The following is a 15,980-nucleotide window of genomic DNA, read 5'->3' as shown; positions in this document are numbered from 1 at the left end:
ACTTTTTTATTTTTCATCTGAGGGCTTATTTTTTGGCAAGAAGAGTTGTTCTTCCTAGTGGTCTTATTTTAGAGTGCATAACTTTTTTTAAAGGTATTTATTAAAAATTATCTTTTTTCAGAAAGTTTTTTTTCCCCGGGGTTTACCGTGCATGTCCAGTAACGATTTTACTATACAGATTGTTACAGACACAGCAATACCAAATACAGGCAGTCCCCGGGTTACATACAAGATAGGGTCTGGAGGTTTGTTCTTAAGTTGAATTTGTATGTAAGTCGGAACTGTATATTTTATCATTGAAATCCCAGCCAGAATTTTTTTGGTCTCTGTGACAATTGGATTTTAAAAATGTTGGGTTGTCATAAGAATCAATATTAACAATAAATCTTCATTACAGACACTTGTGATAACTGTTACAGCTGTTTATTGTAGCCTTGGACTAAACTACAGTAAATTACCAACATTCAATGGGCCGTTTGTAACTAGGGGTCGTATGTAAGTCGAGTGTTCTTAAGTAGGGGACCGCCTGTATGTGGATATTTTGTGTATTTTTGTTTTCTACGGGAAAGTGACATTTTACGAACTTTACTGTTTTTAACTTTTACTTATACAACTTGAGGCATGCGCAGATAGTTTACAGTCAGACCTGGAAGGGGTCAGACTGCCGAGAAGAACAGGCAGCCCTGGGGCACTTGACAGACCTCGGTGCAGACCAGAAGTGGATCGGATCCCCCGGTAAGCTGCACGGGGGATCCGATCCATAGAAGGAAAACCCTTACACGCTGCAGTCATTTTTGACTGCGGCATGTAAGTGGTTAACACTAGCGATATGATATAATATACAGCTGACAGCCACTGCTTCTGGTCTCGACTGTTTGTGAGCCGGTTCCAGAAGCAGGATGTTACAAAACGTATAGAAAGTATCTTCCCACAGGGACGTACTATAATGCCCAGGTGCACTTAGGGGTTAAATACCTGTGCAAGCAGTTTACACCCAAAAGAATATGCAAAGTCTGACAGAAAACTGGCTCAAATCCCTTAGTAAATGTGCCCCAGTAAATACAAATAGGAGACTGCATTCTATATGCTGTCCACTAGAGGGCATATTACGAGACTTTCTGGACAACTATTGATGGTGTATGACTTATCTGATAAACAGTAATAAAACAAGAGAGGCAGAATTCAGACGGAACTCTAGCTTCGTCCTCGGTACAGGATTCCAGGTTAAACGTTAAAACATAGTCAGAAAGTAAACTGGAAAGTGCCAGGATATGACATGGCTGCCCGAGTGGCGTACATGACGCAAGGGAAATGCCACCAATCAGCGCGCGGGGCTGTAACTTCCGGTGAGTGGAGGCGGAAGTGGTTGAGGCTGTGAGGCGCCGGGCAGGTGTGACAGGTACGGGCGCTGCTCTGTGGTTTGTTATGGGCAGCGCTGAGTGTGTGCGCGGCTTCTCCGCCTCCATTGGTTATGGTATATGTGATGTGGCCGTTAGCCGTCACAGTTAGGGCTTCTATCGAGTCCTAGTAGATGAGTCGCAGTGGTGGCTTCCGGGTCCTAGTTTCCATGGGTTTCATTAGGTGATTTGTTAGGGGACCCCCTGGCGGTCTGTTTATATCTCCTGTGATGGTACAGGGCAGCTGTGCTGGTGCCATGGGATGGATGTGGCTACAGCAGGTAGATCCACACTGTCTCCTATCCATATATACTCCTCATCAGGAGAACGCGGGACAGTATGTGTCTCGTAGTGAATGATCCTCCACCTGCACCTTCTATGGGATATAGCAGTCCTAGGAGCGCCAGATAAGTAAGTCAAGCACGTAAACCTGCGATCCACTCCCTTCAGGGGATGATAATAATAATTCTTTATATAGCGCATACTCATTACGCAGTGCTGCACATAGCATGTCAAATTGGTCCCTGTCCCCATGGGGCTCACAATCTAAATAACCTACCAGTATGTTTTGGAGTGTGGGAGGAAACCGGAGGACACGGAGGAAACCCATGCAAACACATAGAGAACATACAAACTCTTTGCAGATGTTCACCTGGGTGGGATTCGAATCCAGGACCCCAGTGTGCAAGGCAGAAGTGCCACCGTGCCGCCCAAATTGTCATAGAGTGGGGTCACCTCTGTCTCTAAGGCCTCATGCACACTAACGTGTGCTAACCGTGTTCTCAGCGACCAGCATCTGTCTCCATTTACTTACGACTTTATGAGCTGACTGTCCTTGCCTTTTTCTATTGCCATTGGTACCATTGTCTGCTGTCCAAGGATCTGCACATGTGTGCAGGAAGACAAAACATAGGAGCATTGACTATTTTCAAAGACTTTGGCTGACCATAAATTGCCCCGCCACTCTTGTAACCGAATGACGGCCATGGAATACTACGTTTCACAAATGACGGGCTGCTGAAAGCTTTTTGTGGAACAATGATGTGCTGTCCATATCAGGAAACCCTTGAATAAGTCTGAGCTCCCTGCTCGATGATGTTTTTGAAAAAAACATGGATGTTTTTTTAAAATGAAAACTGAGCTCTGATTGGTTGTCACGAAAAACCCTAATAGTTTGATCTTCTGATAAATATCCCCATTATAATCCTGAATTATTATTATTCACATGACGTTAGCACGCTACACACATCCGCTACTTATACAGTTATTACTGTATACGTTTTTGTGGCTAGTTCAGGTCCCTGTATATCACTATGAGCTCATACACACAGCTCTGGTTTCGTCAGCATTATATCTCGGGCCCTCCCCTGATCGGGAATCCCCTGTAATTCGGTCTCTGGGTGCTGATAGTTTGCTATGGCATTGTATATCTGCAATAGTATTTCTATTAGGATCAGAGCAATAGTTCCTGTCTTGGAGAATGTGTATCGGGTTAGGATTTTGTGTGTCCCTCATAAATGACTGGTGACCTGGAAGAATTATAATAAGAAAACACTGGCAGTATTTTCCCTTTTTGCCACAGCTGCAGTCCGGTTGCTTGTAGGTAAATCATTCTCTACAGCAATCATGCCCTTAATGGATGGTAATATATTCTGTAGTGGAATTTCACATTACAGTTTTTGGCTAAATTTGAACCCTGGGGAGAGAGATGATTGACAGTGGTTTGTATATAGTGTCTACAGAACGTGCAGCTATGTGATGCACAGTCAGCTTGTTACTTTGTGTTATAAACAGGCCTGAGGTTTTCCAGGGCTGGTTGACGCTATGTCTACAAATCTGTATATTGTTAGGTTGCTAAGGAGTCTTCTATTTTCTTCTTGTTATGATTTTATAGTCGTTTCCTACATCTTGAAGTTCATGTATTAAACATTGCACCGTCCACATAAGTAATGGATTATTGCGGCATATGTATAACTATAGACTGTCTTATTTCACAGGTACAGCCATGACGTGTACCATCGACAAGATCTTACAGGACGCCAAGACATTGTTAGAGAGGCTTAAAGACCACGACAATGCTGCCGAATCCCTAATCGAACAGTCTAGCTCTCTTCATAAGCATGTTGAAGCAATGAAGGAGGTTGGGACAAGTCTGCCAGAAAAGGTAGGTGCAATCTTCTTATGTCCCCAGGTTGAATATGCTCTTAAAAAAAAAAAATTGTATTGCGTTCTGAAGTGGCATTCCCCCAGAGAACTGGCCTTGTTAACGTGAAGAGTGGGTTCCTCTGCAGGGGTTAAAACATAGCAAAAGTTATTTAAATTAGTTTTTTCTGTGATCCTTCTAATCCAAAGAATAAAGGTAATGGGTCATTTTGGTCCTACTGCAGTGATGGCGAACCTATGGCACGCGTGCCAGAGAGGGCATGGGCACCATCTCCATTGCCGTCTCTATAGAACTGGCCAGGCAGGAAAAGCTGCCGATCGCCGAGAGCTCCAGCGATCTCTTTTACTGTGGGCTGCATCAGACCTGCTCTGTGCTCAACAGTGCTGCCTAGAGACACAGCAGCAGGTCAGTGCCAGCCCCTCCACTCCCTCCCCCTTCCCCCTAAGCCCGGGAACACAAAGAGAGTGAGAGAGAACTGCCCGAGCTTACAGAACGCCCAGTGAGTACAGAGAAGTGCAGCAGGAGGCAGGAGCTGCTCTGTGTGTATGTCACAGGCAGCAGGCAGGCAGCTTTGGGACACTAAACATCTATAGTTGCTTATTGTTTAGTGTCCCAAACTGCCCTGTATGACAGATGTCTGTGGCCACATATATACTGCCATTGGCACAGATCTCTTGTCACTGTGCTATGCTGCCAGTGACCCTGGGGTGCACTACACTGCCCTCACTGACAGCATGGCACAGGTGCCCAGAGTTCTGGACCAAGGGAAGTGTATGTATGTATGTATATATGTGGCCACACACATGTCATATGTGGTGATTTGATGGTAAATTCACCTGCCTGATTCCATGTAGATTTGCTGTTCAGTGCTTCCACCCTACAACATACACATTACCCTACACACCCCCTGCCGAATTCAACAATCCTTCATATTGCCCCTGTATTGGGCGAGTGCTCCCCGCCGGATGGGGCGAGTGCTCCCCGCCGGATGGGGCGAGTGCTCCCCGCCGGATGGGGCGAGTGCTCCCCGCCGGATGGGGCGAGTGCTCCGCGCTGTATTTGCTCCTGCTTTGTGATATAATTAGTGATGTTGGACTTTCTTTAGTGGTCTGTTTATTATCAGTATGGTGGTATTTATCTTGTTGTACTGGTAATGGTCATCATGTAGCAGTATTATATGTCCCTTATAGAGTGGTATGGTGTGATTTTAGGCTATTTAGTGTTGGCACTTGATGATTACATGGACTTTGGTTTGGAGTTTGGGCACTTGGTCTCTAAAAGGTTCGCCATCACTGTCCTACTGTTTGGAAGCACACAGATCCCTACAACATGTTGTATTTATTGTAATTTTGGTGTTTATCACATTTTTTATTTTAAGCATTGCCTTATTGGTTTTTCAGTATCAAGAAGATTTGGCAGAAATAAAGGACAACTCAAAATACAAGCCACATGTGCTTTTATGTCAAGAAAACACTCAAATTAGAGACCTTCAGCAAGAGAATAAAGGTGATTATGAGCTGCTTCTCAAGCTGCTAAATTCTATGCACTTTCCTGAAGGATTCTTGCAGCTTTTTGAGAAATAGTGCTTTCATTTAGTAGAATTTTGTAGAAATGTTAACTCGTGTATTTTAGTTGTCACTGTCTTTGAGATAACGATTTGATTGCTCATTTAACAGTTGGGACCAGTAGATGGTCTGTCTGTATACTCTCTCTTCTGGATGGCAGTCCCCTGGTATCCGGGCATTAGATCAAAGATTATAGCAGCTACTTCCCATCCACCAGCTCAGGCCATGCATGATATTTGAGGGTTTTATACCATTTTTAGACCATATTGTAACTAGTCCGAAAAAGAGTCGAGACCTATTTCAGCTACCAAAAGATTCAGTCATAAATTAGACCAACTGATAGTTGGCCACTTTACCTCATGTTTTTTGTAGTGTGTGTGTAAGTCTGGGGCAAGATATTAGGTAATTTACCAATATACATCTATTGTACATTTTGCTCTGCTTTCTTGATATGTAAAGTGAAGCCTCCTGTCTCTTACCTCATCAGCCAGACATTCCTGTCTATAAAATGGCAGCAGGTGGAGGGTCATGTGACCTCTAGCTGGTGATTGTTCATCGACTCTTAGGGATCACATGACCCTCCATCTGAAGTCATTTTATAGACGGGAACCTCTGGCTGACGAGGTAAGAGACAGGAGGCCTCACTTTACATATCAAGAAAGGCTACCAGCGGAGACTGTGTAAGTTTAAAGGGTTTTATATACAGTAGAACAGTACACACAAAATATTGTCAGATAAAAGATAGTTGAAAGAAATATACATGCGGTACATACATTAAGGCTAAATTCACACACACACACGTGTGCCGTAGCATGGCGTGAACATGTCGGCGCCCAGGAGAGGAGGAGGGGGTGAGTGCTGCTCGGCCCCGGCCCTCTCCATACAAATACACGTCGCCGTATTCCGCCGGAAGATAGGACATACATAGGACATAATATATACATTCCCCATACGTTTGTGTGAATATAGCCTAACAGTTACAAAAAATAAAAAGGGGATAAAAATGATTGCATAGACTCGTAATTTATAAGTCTGTGGGTTTCCCTTCCACTCCCCAGCTTGTGATGTCATATGCTATTAGAAAATACACCGCCGCCTCAGTGAGTGACATTTTTACGTATAGAGAAAAAGTGAATGGACAAACTTGCTGTAAATACAGGATTTCCTTGAGTATTTTGAACTTCAGGCCTCCCCAGATGGTAAGCTGGCACCAGCCCAGATCTATTCCTGACTCCTAAAGTGTGATTTTAATATGCAAATGAGACTTTGTACTACGGTGAGTTTATGGCTGGCCTTGATTATGAATGTAAATGTAATTATCAGAGAAAGGAAGACTGGAAACAATAAGTTATGGCTATGCTTCATACTTTTACCACAACTTGCATCAATTCATTTTCTTCCACCTTTCTCAGAGCTGTGGTTGTCTTTGGAGGAACATCAGTATGCACTTGAACTGATAATGAGCAAGTACAGGAGGCAAATGCTGCAACTAATAGCCAATAAAAAGCCTGTACCCACAGAGCCGGTAGTGGAAGCACATGAAGGCTACTCTTCTGTAAGTAATACGTGTGTAAACTTCATGCTCTAAAATCACATTTCATCTTCAGGTTGTAAGACTCTGACTTTTTTTTAATGTTTCTTGTATTTTTCAGATAATTTAGTTATGATTTTTATTAAAAATTGTGTATGTATAACATAATTTTGCTTGTTGATTTTGTTAATTTTGTTAGATAAAACATTTTACTATTTGTAAAACATTTTAGTTGTGACTATCTTTTAGGAAGTAGAGAGTTATATTGACCGAATATGTTCCATGGGAGATGTGATGAGGAAAGCCATTCAGGTAGATGAAGAACAGGCCTATAGTGTTCACGAAAGACTTGCACAACTAGAGGTAAGATGTACTTATATTATTCTATCTTTGTTATGATGGCATCAAGTTACAGTTTACTTCTAGAATGTCTTTAAATTAATGCAAAGCCGCTAGTTAGTCTCTAGGATGAAGAGGCTGATCATTTTTTATATGAACTGTGCATCTTCTGACCAAATACAGTTTGAAGAACTTGGGCCCGACCCATGTAACTTTTCTTAGTCCACTTTTATATACAGCAGGTGTGAGGCTGTGTGAACCCTTTCATGGCCAGGCCCTTTTTTATTTCTTTGTCAGTTAATGATAGACCTCCATACACCTGGTTGACGTATCATTACATTGACTAGGGTTGAATTGCTTCCTCTGCAATGATTGACAAGAAAGCATCATCTGATATTAGTAACACTGTTCTTGAGAAATGTACAACAGTATAAAAAGAAAGAAGCTTCTATACATAAGGGCAAATTTTAACCCATTCACAACTATCTTATCAGAGGATAATACCTTTATCGCTAATTATTGGTCCTCTTCTGTCTGGTAAACTGTTTACTAGTCATATCCTTCCTAGATCAAGAACACAAAAAATTGTTAGTCGTCTTCATCTCATGCTTGGACTACTGCAATATTCTTCGCTGTGCTCTCCCAGCTAACTCTCTAATGCCCCTCTAATTTATCCTAAACTCTTCTGCCTGGCTAATTCATCTGTTTCCTCGTTTTTTCCTCTGCCTCTCCACTGGTTAGCCATTGCACAGCCAATGCAGTTTAACCCCTTAACGCTGAAGCCACTTTTCACCTTCCTGACACGGCCCATTTTTTAAAATCTGACATGTGTCTATTTAAGTGGTTATAACTTTGGAACGCTTTAACATATCCAGTTGATTTTGAGATTGTTTTTTCGTGACACATTGTACTTCATGTTGGTAGAGAAATTTAATCAATATGTTTAGTATTTATTTATGAAATAAATGGAAATTTGCCAAAAATTTTGAAAAAAACAATGTTTTCAAAATTCAAAATTTTCTACTTTTTGGAAAGTTGGTCATATCACTAAAATAACTTGATAACTAATATTTTCCATATGTCTGCTTTAACTTGGCATCATTTTTCAAACATCTTTTCCTTTTTTTAGGATGTTAGGAGGCTTATAACTTTAGGTGCAATTTTTCAGATTTTCACGAAAATCATCAAAACCTACTTTTGGAGGGTTAGTTTAGTTAGAAGTGACTTTATAAGGCCTACATGACAGAAACCCCCCACAAATGACACCATTTTAGAAACTACACCCCTCAAAATATTCAAAACAACCTTTGGGAATTTTGTTAACCCTTTGAGCGTTTCATGAGGGTGAAAGATAAATGAAAGTGAAATTACAGAAATGTAATTTTATCTTACAATAGATTCATTGAACACTAAAATTTGCACCTTCACAATGGGTTAAAAAGGAAAATGCATTTTACCATGTTTAGGGCAATTCCTCCTGAGCATGCCAATGCCCATTTTGTCACTGTACCCTGCTGTACGGGCACAGGGGGGCACTTGGAATGGAAAGAGCGTTGTTTCGTTTTTGCAGGGCAAATATGGATGAAAAGTTTTCATGTGACAGGATGCATTTGGAGAGCCATAATGGTACCAAAACAGAGGAAAGCCCCAACAAGAGACACCATTCTGGAAAGTACACCCCTTGGAGAGTTTAGCAACGTGTAATTTGTGTATTTGCCCAAACAGGTGTTTGATTCAATTAGGCCCCAAAAGGGAAAAAAGGTGAAAATGTTCTCAAAAAAGTCACTTTTACCCCAAATTTTTGTAAGCCACAAGGGATAAAAGATGAAACAACTCCCATAAATGTGTAAAACTATTTCTCCTAAGCACAGAACTGCACCACTTTTGCATATAAAGTGTTGTATGGGTACACAGTAGGGCTCAGAAGGGAAGGAGGGGCTTTGGCCTTTTAGAAGCCAGATTTGACAATCATCCATTACATGTGTCAGGATGCATTTGGAGAGCCCTAGTGGTACCAAAACAGAGGGGAACCCCAACAAATGTCACCATTTTGGAAAGTGCACCCTTTGGAGAATTTAGCTAGGTGTAATATGTGTATTTTCCCTCACAGGTGTTTGCTTCAATTAGGTCCCTAAAAGGAAAAAGATGAACATTTTCCCAAAAAAGTCACTTTTACGGCTAATTTTTGTATCCCATAAGGCATTAAAGATGAAACAACCCCAAAAAATGTGTACTAGCATTTCTCCCGAGTATAAAATTGCCCCACACATGCAAATAAAATGTTGTATGGGTACGCAGTGAAGCTCAGAAGGGAAAGAGGGGCGTTGGCCTTTTAGAAGCCAAATTTGACAAACATCCTTTACATGTGTCAGGATGCATTTAGAGAGCCGTAGCGGTACCAAAACAGAGGGGAAACCCAACAAGTGTCACCATTTTGGAAAGCACACCCCTTAGAGAATTTAGTAAGGTGTAATATGAGTATTTGTCCATATAGGTGTTTGATTTAATTTTGGCTTAAATAGGACAAAGGTGAACATTTTCTTATAAAGGTCATTGTACCCCTAATTTTTTATAGCCACAAGGGATAAAAAAAATGTAATAACCCCCCAAAATGTGTAAACCTATTTCTCTCGAGTGTAGAAGTACCTCACATGTGTATATAAAATGTTGTATGGGCGCACAGTAAAAGGGAAGGGGGATGTTTGCCTTTTAGAAGCCAAATTTGACAGAAATGTTTGACATGCATTTGGAGAACCCTAGTGGTATAAAACAGATAAGAATCCGAAAAGTGACCCTAATTTTTGAACACACACCCCTTAGAGAATTTTGCAATGTGTAATATATGTATTTGACCCTACAGGTGAATGATCCAATTAGGCCCTAAACATTAAAAAGGTGAAAATTTTCCTATAAATGTCACTTTACTCCTAATTTCTGTAAGCCACAAGGGATAATATATTAAATAACCCCGAAAAAGGTGTAAAACTATTTCTCCCGAGTGTAGAAGTACCCCACATGTGCATATAAAATGCTTTATGGTCGCACAGTAGAGGAAAAGAGGGGTGTTTGTCTTTTAGAGGCCAAATTTGCAAGAAATCCTTCACATGTGTCAGGATACATTTGGAGAGCCGTAGTGGTACCAAAGCAGAGGAAAACCCAAAAAGTGACCCTAATTGTTGAATGTACACCCCTTGGGGAATTTAGCAAGGTGTAATATGTGGTGTAGTGTAATACACGTCGTGAAATGAGCATTTGAACATACAGGTGGTTTCCAAATACGATGTGCGATGGAGTCCAAGATGGAAATTGCAATTATTTCTGGAACGTTCAGTGCCCGTTATGTGGCGCCCCTTATGAAATAATGTGGAGGGGTATAGGGAGCAACATGACCTACCAGTTGTTACAATTATTCATTTTACTGAATTCACAACAGGTTGGGCGTGAATTGTGAATGTGTTGCGTATAAGGAGGTAGAATAGACCAGGGGACCATCTAAACTTTTGTCACACTTGGAGTTGTCGCAGGTCTCTTAGTAGTATATAGTGTCCATCCTTAGTATATAGTGTCCATCCTTAGTATATAGTGTCCATCCTTAGTATATAGTGTCCATCCTAACTCCTCTTTTGGAACAAACTCTTTTCTGAGTCCTTCCTTTAGAAGCAGCAGAATTTACCGTGAAAATGCTGCCCTGACAAAATACATCTAAACCAGAGGTACAGGAGCCCCGTCCTTCTTGTCCCAATATTAGTTTCCTAATATCTTCCTCTTGAAAACGGAGAAATGATACGGCAGGACCTGCATATTGGAACAGCTCGTAAGAGTTGTACAGCGTAATCTGTACAATGTACATGGCCAGCGCTTTTGTACCATATCTTCGTTTTTCGTAGGGAAATTATCGCCAAGTGTTGCTCTTATTCACTCTAGCGATGCCCATTGTGACGAATATTGCTGCTTTTAGCTGGACCAAATCGACCAGCCAATAGCGGCAAACATGGACAGAGGGGGGCAACAAAACCCCTCTGAACCACAAGGCAAAATTGGTGGCTGTCAGGAACAGCCGCCACCCTGCCCCGATCACCGTGTCTACAGACATGGTGATCGGTATTACTGACGTCATAAGTAAATTCCCTGCTATCGGCTCGTCTGAATTGATGAGCCAGTAGCAGCGATAATAAACTGGGGGTGTGTGGGGGGGACGTAACCCTTCTGGTCCATGGGGCAGGATGGATGGCTGTCAGGAACAGCCGCCGTCTTACCCCGATCACTGTGTCTGACCGGTGTTGGCAAGTCACTACCCGCCGCACCGTTCTATTACAACGCGCGTTGGGAATAGGCTATACAATCTTTATTTTTTAAGCAATTTAGACAAATAAGGGCTTATTTTTTGCGAGACGCGATGCACTGTAAAAAAAACTTTATTTTAGAGGGTGTTTAGCTTATCGAAGCAATTTTATTAACTTTTTTCGTGTGGAGGAAAATAAAATCATCAATTCTTGTTTTGGATTTTTAGCATTTTTTGGGGGGGGTGTTCGCTGTAGCATAACAATAATATATTATTTTTATTCTACGGATCACTACGATTACGGTGATACCTCATTTATATAGTTTTATTTTTATTTGTCCAATTTTATTGAAGGAAAACTAGAATAGAAAAAATTGCATTTGTTTTAGTATTGCCATATTTATAGCGGCATAACTATAGTATTTTTTGGTTGACGGAGCTGGTTGTGAGCTTATTTTTTGCGTGACAAGTTGTTCTTTTCAGTGGTATCATTTTGGCGCTTGTAACTTTTTCGGATCACTTTTTAGAACATTTTTTGTAAAGCATTTTGATAAAAAGTTTTAATTTTTGGCAAGTTTTTGGGTTTTTTTTTTTACCACGTTCACCTAGAGGGTCCAATTATGATTAGGATTTATTGTACAGATTGTTACGGACGCGGCGATACCAAATAAGTGGGGTTTTTTTGTGATTTAGTGTATTTTATACTTTATTACATGTGTAAAGGGAAATGTGGTGTTTGGGGGGACTTTCACTTTCTATTATTATTTATTTTTATTTTAAAAAACCTTTATTTATTTATTTTTACTTTTTTTCCAGTTACTGACATCTAAGCTTGAACAAGTGATCTTCTGATCACTTGTTCAAGCTATTTTACAGGTTACACAGTGCAATACAGATGTATTGCACTGTGTAATGTAAGACACTGAGCATGCTGCGCATGCCCAGTGTCTTACAGCCGGGTCCTGCCAGAAGGCAGGACCCGGCTTCCGGATGAAGATCTCGCAGCCCCGGGCACCGGCAGTCCCGGGGCTGCGATCGGAGCAGCGGACCCCCCCGGTAAGCGCCGCGGGGGGGTCCGATTCCCCGCAGATAACATTTAAATGCCTCTGACACGCCGCGGTCAGCGCGACCGCGGCGTGTTAGGGGTTAACACCCGCGATCGGAGAAATCTCCGATCGCGGGTGTTAGAGGCAGGTGTCGGCTATAATATATAGCCGACACCCGCAGCTTCTGGCGCCGGCTCCGTTCAGGAGCCGGCGCCAGAAGCTTGACGTAATAATACTGCATTTTGCGGGAACGCACCTCCCGCCATGCAGTACTATTACGTCAAATGTCGGGAAGGGGTTAAAAACCAACATGACTTAAAAAGCCTTCCACAACCTGCACCCTCCATATATCTCTGAACTAATTAGCCAATACCATCCCACACTTAATCTCAGAGGACTCTTTGCTTCACTATTAAAAAAATTATATTCAAATCACCCCCTATCCCTAGAACTGATATACACATAAATAAGCAGTAAAAATCATAAACACAAAATATATCTATCAAAATATAATAACGTTTTTCACTGCATTTAACCCTGTAACGGAAAATAGCGCCCAAATTGGCACTTTTTTGCCATTTTGAAAAATATTAAAAAATCAATAAAAATTATCAAAAGATCATACAGTCCTAAAAAAGACCAAATTATGAAAAAGTTATAGGCACCAGAAGATGGCAAAATCCCAAAAAAAAGTTTGTACAGGAGGTTTTAATTTTTGTAAATGTATGAAAACATTTTAAAAAGAGCTCTGTGACTGCATAACAAATTGCACTTCATAGTGATGGTATTGGAAAGTGGGGAAAAAAATTCCAAATGCACTGAAAATGGTGGAAAAAAACGCACTTGCGTAGTTTTCTTGTGGGCTTGGATTTTACAGATTTCACTGTGCGCTCCACCGACCCCGTGGGTCGGTGCGATCACGGGGTTAACAAATTTGTATAGGTTTTATAATGGTTTGCCAGATTCTGGCGCTAATAACTTTTTCATACTTTGGTGTACGGAGGTGTGGGTGGGGATTTGTGTGACTTTTGATGACATTTTTAATACTTCCATTTTTAGGACTGTATGACCTTTTGATCACTTTTAATTGAATCTTTTTATATTTTTCAAAATGGCAAAAAATTTTCGACTTTGGGCGCTATTTTCCGTTACAGGGTTAAACGCGGATGAAAACCCTTTATTATATTTTGATAGGGCATTTTTGACGCGGCGATATCTAATGTGTTAATGATTTTTACTGTTTATTTATATTTACATCAGTTCTAGGGAAAGGGGGATGATTTGAAATTTATTATAATTTTTTTTTTACTTTCACTATTTTTCAGACCCTCTAGGGTACTTAAACCTTTGGTTGTCTGATCAATCCTATCATATACTGCCCTACTACCGTGGGGATTTTCCACCTCATTCATTAAAATGTGCAAATCGCACATTGTAATGAATGGGTTAAAACGAGACCGCCTCGGGTCTGTCATGGCAACCAATCGCTGCTATCCAATAACGTCATGGGGACCGACGATCCCCACCTAGATGGCAGCAATCCGCGATCGGTTCTAGCAATATGCAGCAAAGACTTACCGCCTATGGAGAGGGCTCAGCATGTAAGCCCTCTCCATGTAAGCACACCCGGTGCGGGTCAGGAATGGGCTAAACATAGGGTATTACCTGATCCACCGGATAAAGAATAAAGTTGATTTATAGTCAAAATTGGATACCTGTAAAATGTAATATTCTCTGCATACATTAATATTCTCTACATAAATACTGCAGTTCCTAAAATTCTTTTCCTTTCTCTTGAATATTGTTAGCTGGAAAACAAGGAGCTTCGAGCTATTTTGTCTGTAAGCAAGGAGTCCTCACAATCTGGAAAAAATGAATCTGAGTGGAATTCTTTAGAGAAATCCCAGTGACCTTCATCAAATTGCAAGATAATCGTCATCTTCTGGACCTTCATCAGTGATTTGTGACCCACTGCCTTGTTATGTTGGAGAATGCGCTGAATGATGAAGAACGCTGCCTATCTATGTGAAACTTATAAACGTTCCTCAAGGGGTAAAGACCACAATTCTTGTGTAGAGACACAGTGGACTTCTAGCACAGTTACCATGAAATTAATAGATGTTTTATTTAAATATATATATATATAGAGAGAGAGAGAGATACGTTTAGGTATAAATAATAAAAAAAAAAAAAAAAAAAGCAAAATAATTGTGTTGTATTACTAATAAGTGACCAAATTTATCCCAATACAGTTTTTCCTCCTACCCTCCCTTACATGTATGCATCACTCGACCAAGCATCCAGCGTTCTAGAAGAGGATTATCTACCCTGGAGAACAAATTGCCCATTTATGGTTTCAGATAATTTTCAAGGCTCTTATCTTTTAGCTGAATTTGAGCTAAAATTCCCAATCTCCGTAGAGATTAATGGAGCAGGTCATGCGCGGCCACGTGCTCCGACGGAGTGGCAAGGGGTCCGATGGATCCCTCATTTTTGCGACCTGTGGGGGGTCTTGGCGTGGAGACCGCCACTGATCAACCAGTTAGGCCCTATCCTAGGGAATTTGTGGGAAAACCCCTTTAAGTACAGTATAATACTCTTAATTTTACAATATTGTATTATGATCATGTTGCTGTAGCTTCCGTTCTCATGGAAACCATAATTTCTTGCTGGATCTGTTATGTAATGGATTAAATCCCTCTTAGTCTTTTTACATTCTTATGTTTTTAGTTTTGGTAGAAAACATTGAGTCATATTTTTCATCATTTTGACAATAATTACAGCTACTTTTGTTATTAAAGCCAGTAGACTGAATGGAGCATGTAACCACCATGGGAATAGAGCCTTTGCTTTTTATCCCAATACGTTCTATTATTTCTTTTCCCCTAGTGAATTCATGTAGCAAGAGAAATTTCTGTTGCAGTGCGTTGCAACAGAATAATCGTTTTAAGAAACAAGCTTTTCAATATCATAGCATTTGGCAAATCCCAAGACAATGTGAATAATTAACCCCTGCACATTTTTTTACGTTCAATTTGCACTTCCCGGCTTTAAAAATCTATAACTTTTTTTATTTTCTCGTGCACAGAGCTGCGTGAGGGCTTAGTTTCTGGATATCAAATTGTATTTCTCAGTGACGTAATTTATTATTCCATCCCGTGAACCCTGAAGCTGGAAAAATTCCGAATGTGGTGAAATTGACAAAAAAAAAAACACAACTAACTTTCTTGTGGGCTCAGTTTTTATGACTTTCACTGTGCACTCTTACATCTACTTTATGCTTTGGTTCGGTACAATCACGGTGATACCATACTTATATAGGTTTTATTGTGTTTTAATACATTTTCAAAAATTGAATGTGTAAAAAAAAAAAAAATAGTTTCCCATCTTAACGCTCGTAACTTTTTTATACTTTGCAGTATGGATGAGCTGATGACGTGATTGCTACCATTTTGAGGACCGTGCAACCTTTTTATAACTTTTTATTAAACTTTTACTGTGATTGTAATAGTAGCATTATGGACATTTGGGCGCTATTTTTTTTTATGGGATTCACCGCCAAGAATAACCGGTTTTTTAATATTTTGATCAGGCATTTTGGTACGTGGTGATGCCTAACAGGTTTGGGATTTTTACTGTTTATTTAGTTTTATATA

At 40.6% G+C, this 15,980-nt stretch overlaps 1 protein-coding gene across 4 annotated transcripts; it reads left to right on the top strand.

The window, feature by feature from the left end:
* Nucleotides 1-1,219: 1,219 nt before the first annotated feature.
* Nucleotides 1,220-15,762, top strand: SIKE1 (suppressor of IKBKE 1). 4 transcript variants are annotated; one of them, XM_072137673.1, is made up of 6 exons: nt 1,220-1,346; nt 3,395-3,561; nt 4,962-5,067; nt 6,539-6,681; nt 6,907-7,020; nt 14,133-15,762. In XM_072137673.1, the coding sequence occupies exons 1-6, from the start codon at nt 1,277-1,279 to the stop codon at nt 14,232-14,234; spliced, it is 702 nt and encodes a 233-aa protein (XP_071993774.1). In that variant the 5' UTR covers nt 1,220-1,276; the 3' UTR covers nt 14,235-15,762. The 4 variants fall into 4 exon arrangements, with proteins under 4 accessions (XP_071993774.1, XP_071993775.1, XP_071993777.1 ...); XM_072137674.1 differs by having other exon boundaries at nt 1,302-1,399; XM_072137676.1 differs by lacking the exon at nt 1,220-1,346 and adding an exon at nt 1,477-1,581.
* Nucleotides 15,763-15,980: the final 218 nt, after the last annotated feature.

Source organism: Engystomops pustulosus, chromosome 2 (genome assembly GCF_040894005.1).
Source record: "Engystomops pustulosus chromosome 2, aEngPut4.maternal, whole genome shotgun sequence".
Taxonomy (NCBI): Eukaryota; Metazoa; Chordata; class Amphibia; order Anura; family Leptodactylidae; genus Engystomops; species Engystomops pustulosus.
Note: the sequence above shows the minus strand (reverse complement) of the source record. Positions and strands in the feature narration are given on the sequence as shown.

Bases quoted from the DNA above. Each gene is read 5' to 3' on its own strand.
- SIKE1 (XM_072137673.1), top strand. From the start codon at position 1,277: ATGGCTGCCCGAGTGGCGTACATGACGCAAGGGAAATGCCACCAATCA. The intron at 1,347-3,394 runs GTGAGTGGAGGC...CTTATTTCACAG, and splicing joins GCGCGGGGCTGTAACTTCCG to GTACAGCCATGACGTGTACC. The intron at 7,021-14,132 runs GTAAGATGTACT...GAATATTGTTAG, and splicing joins AAAGACTTGCACAACTAGAG to CTGGAAAACAAGGAGCTTCG.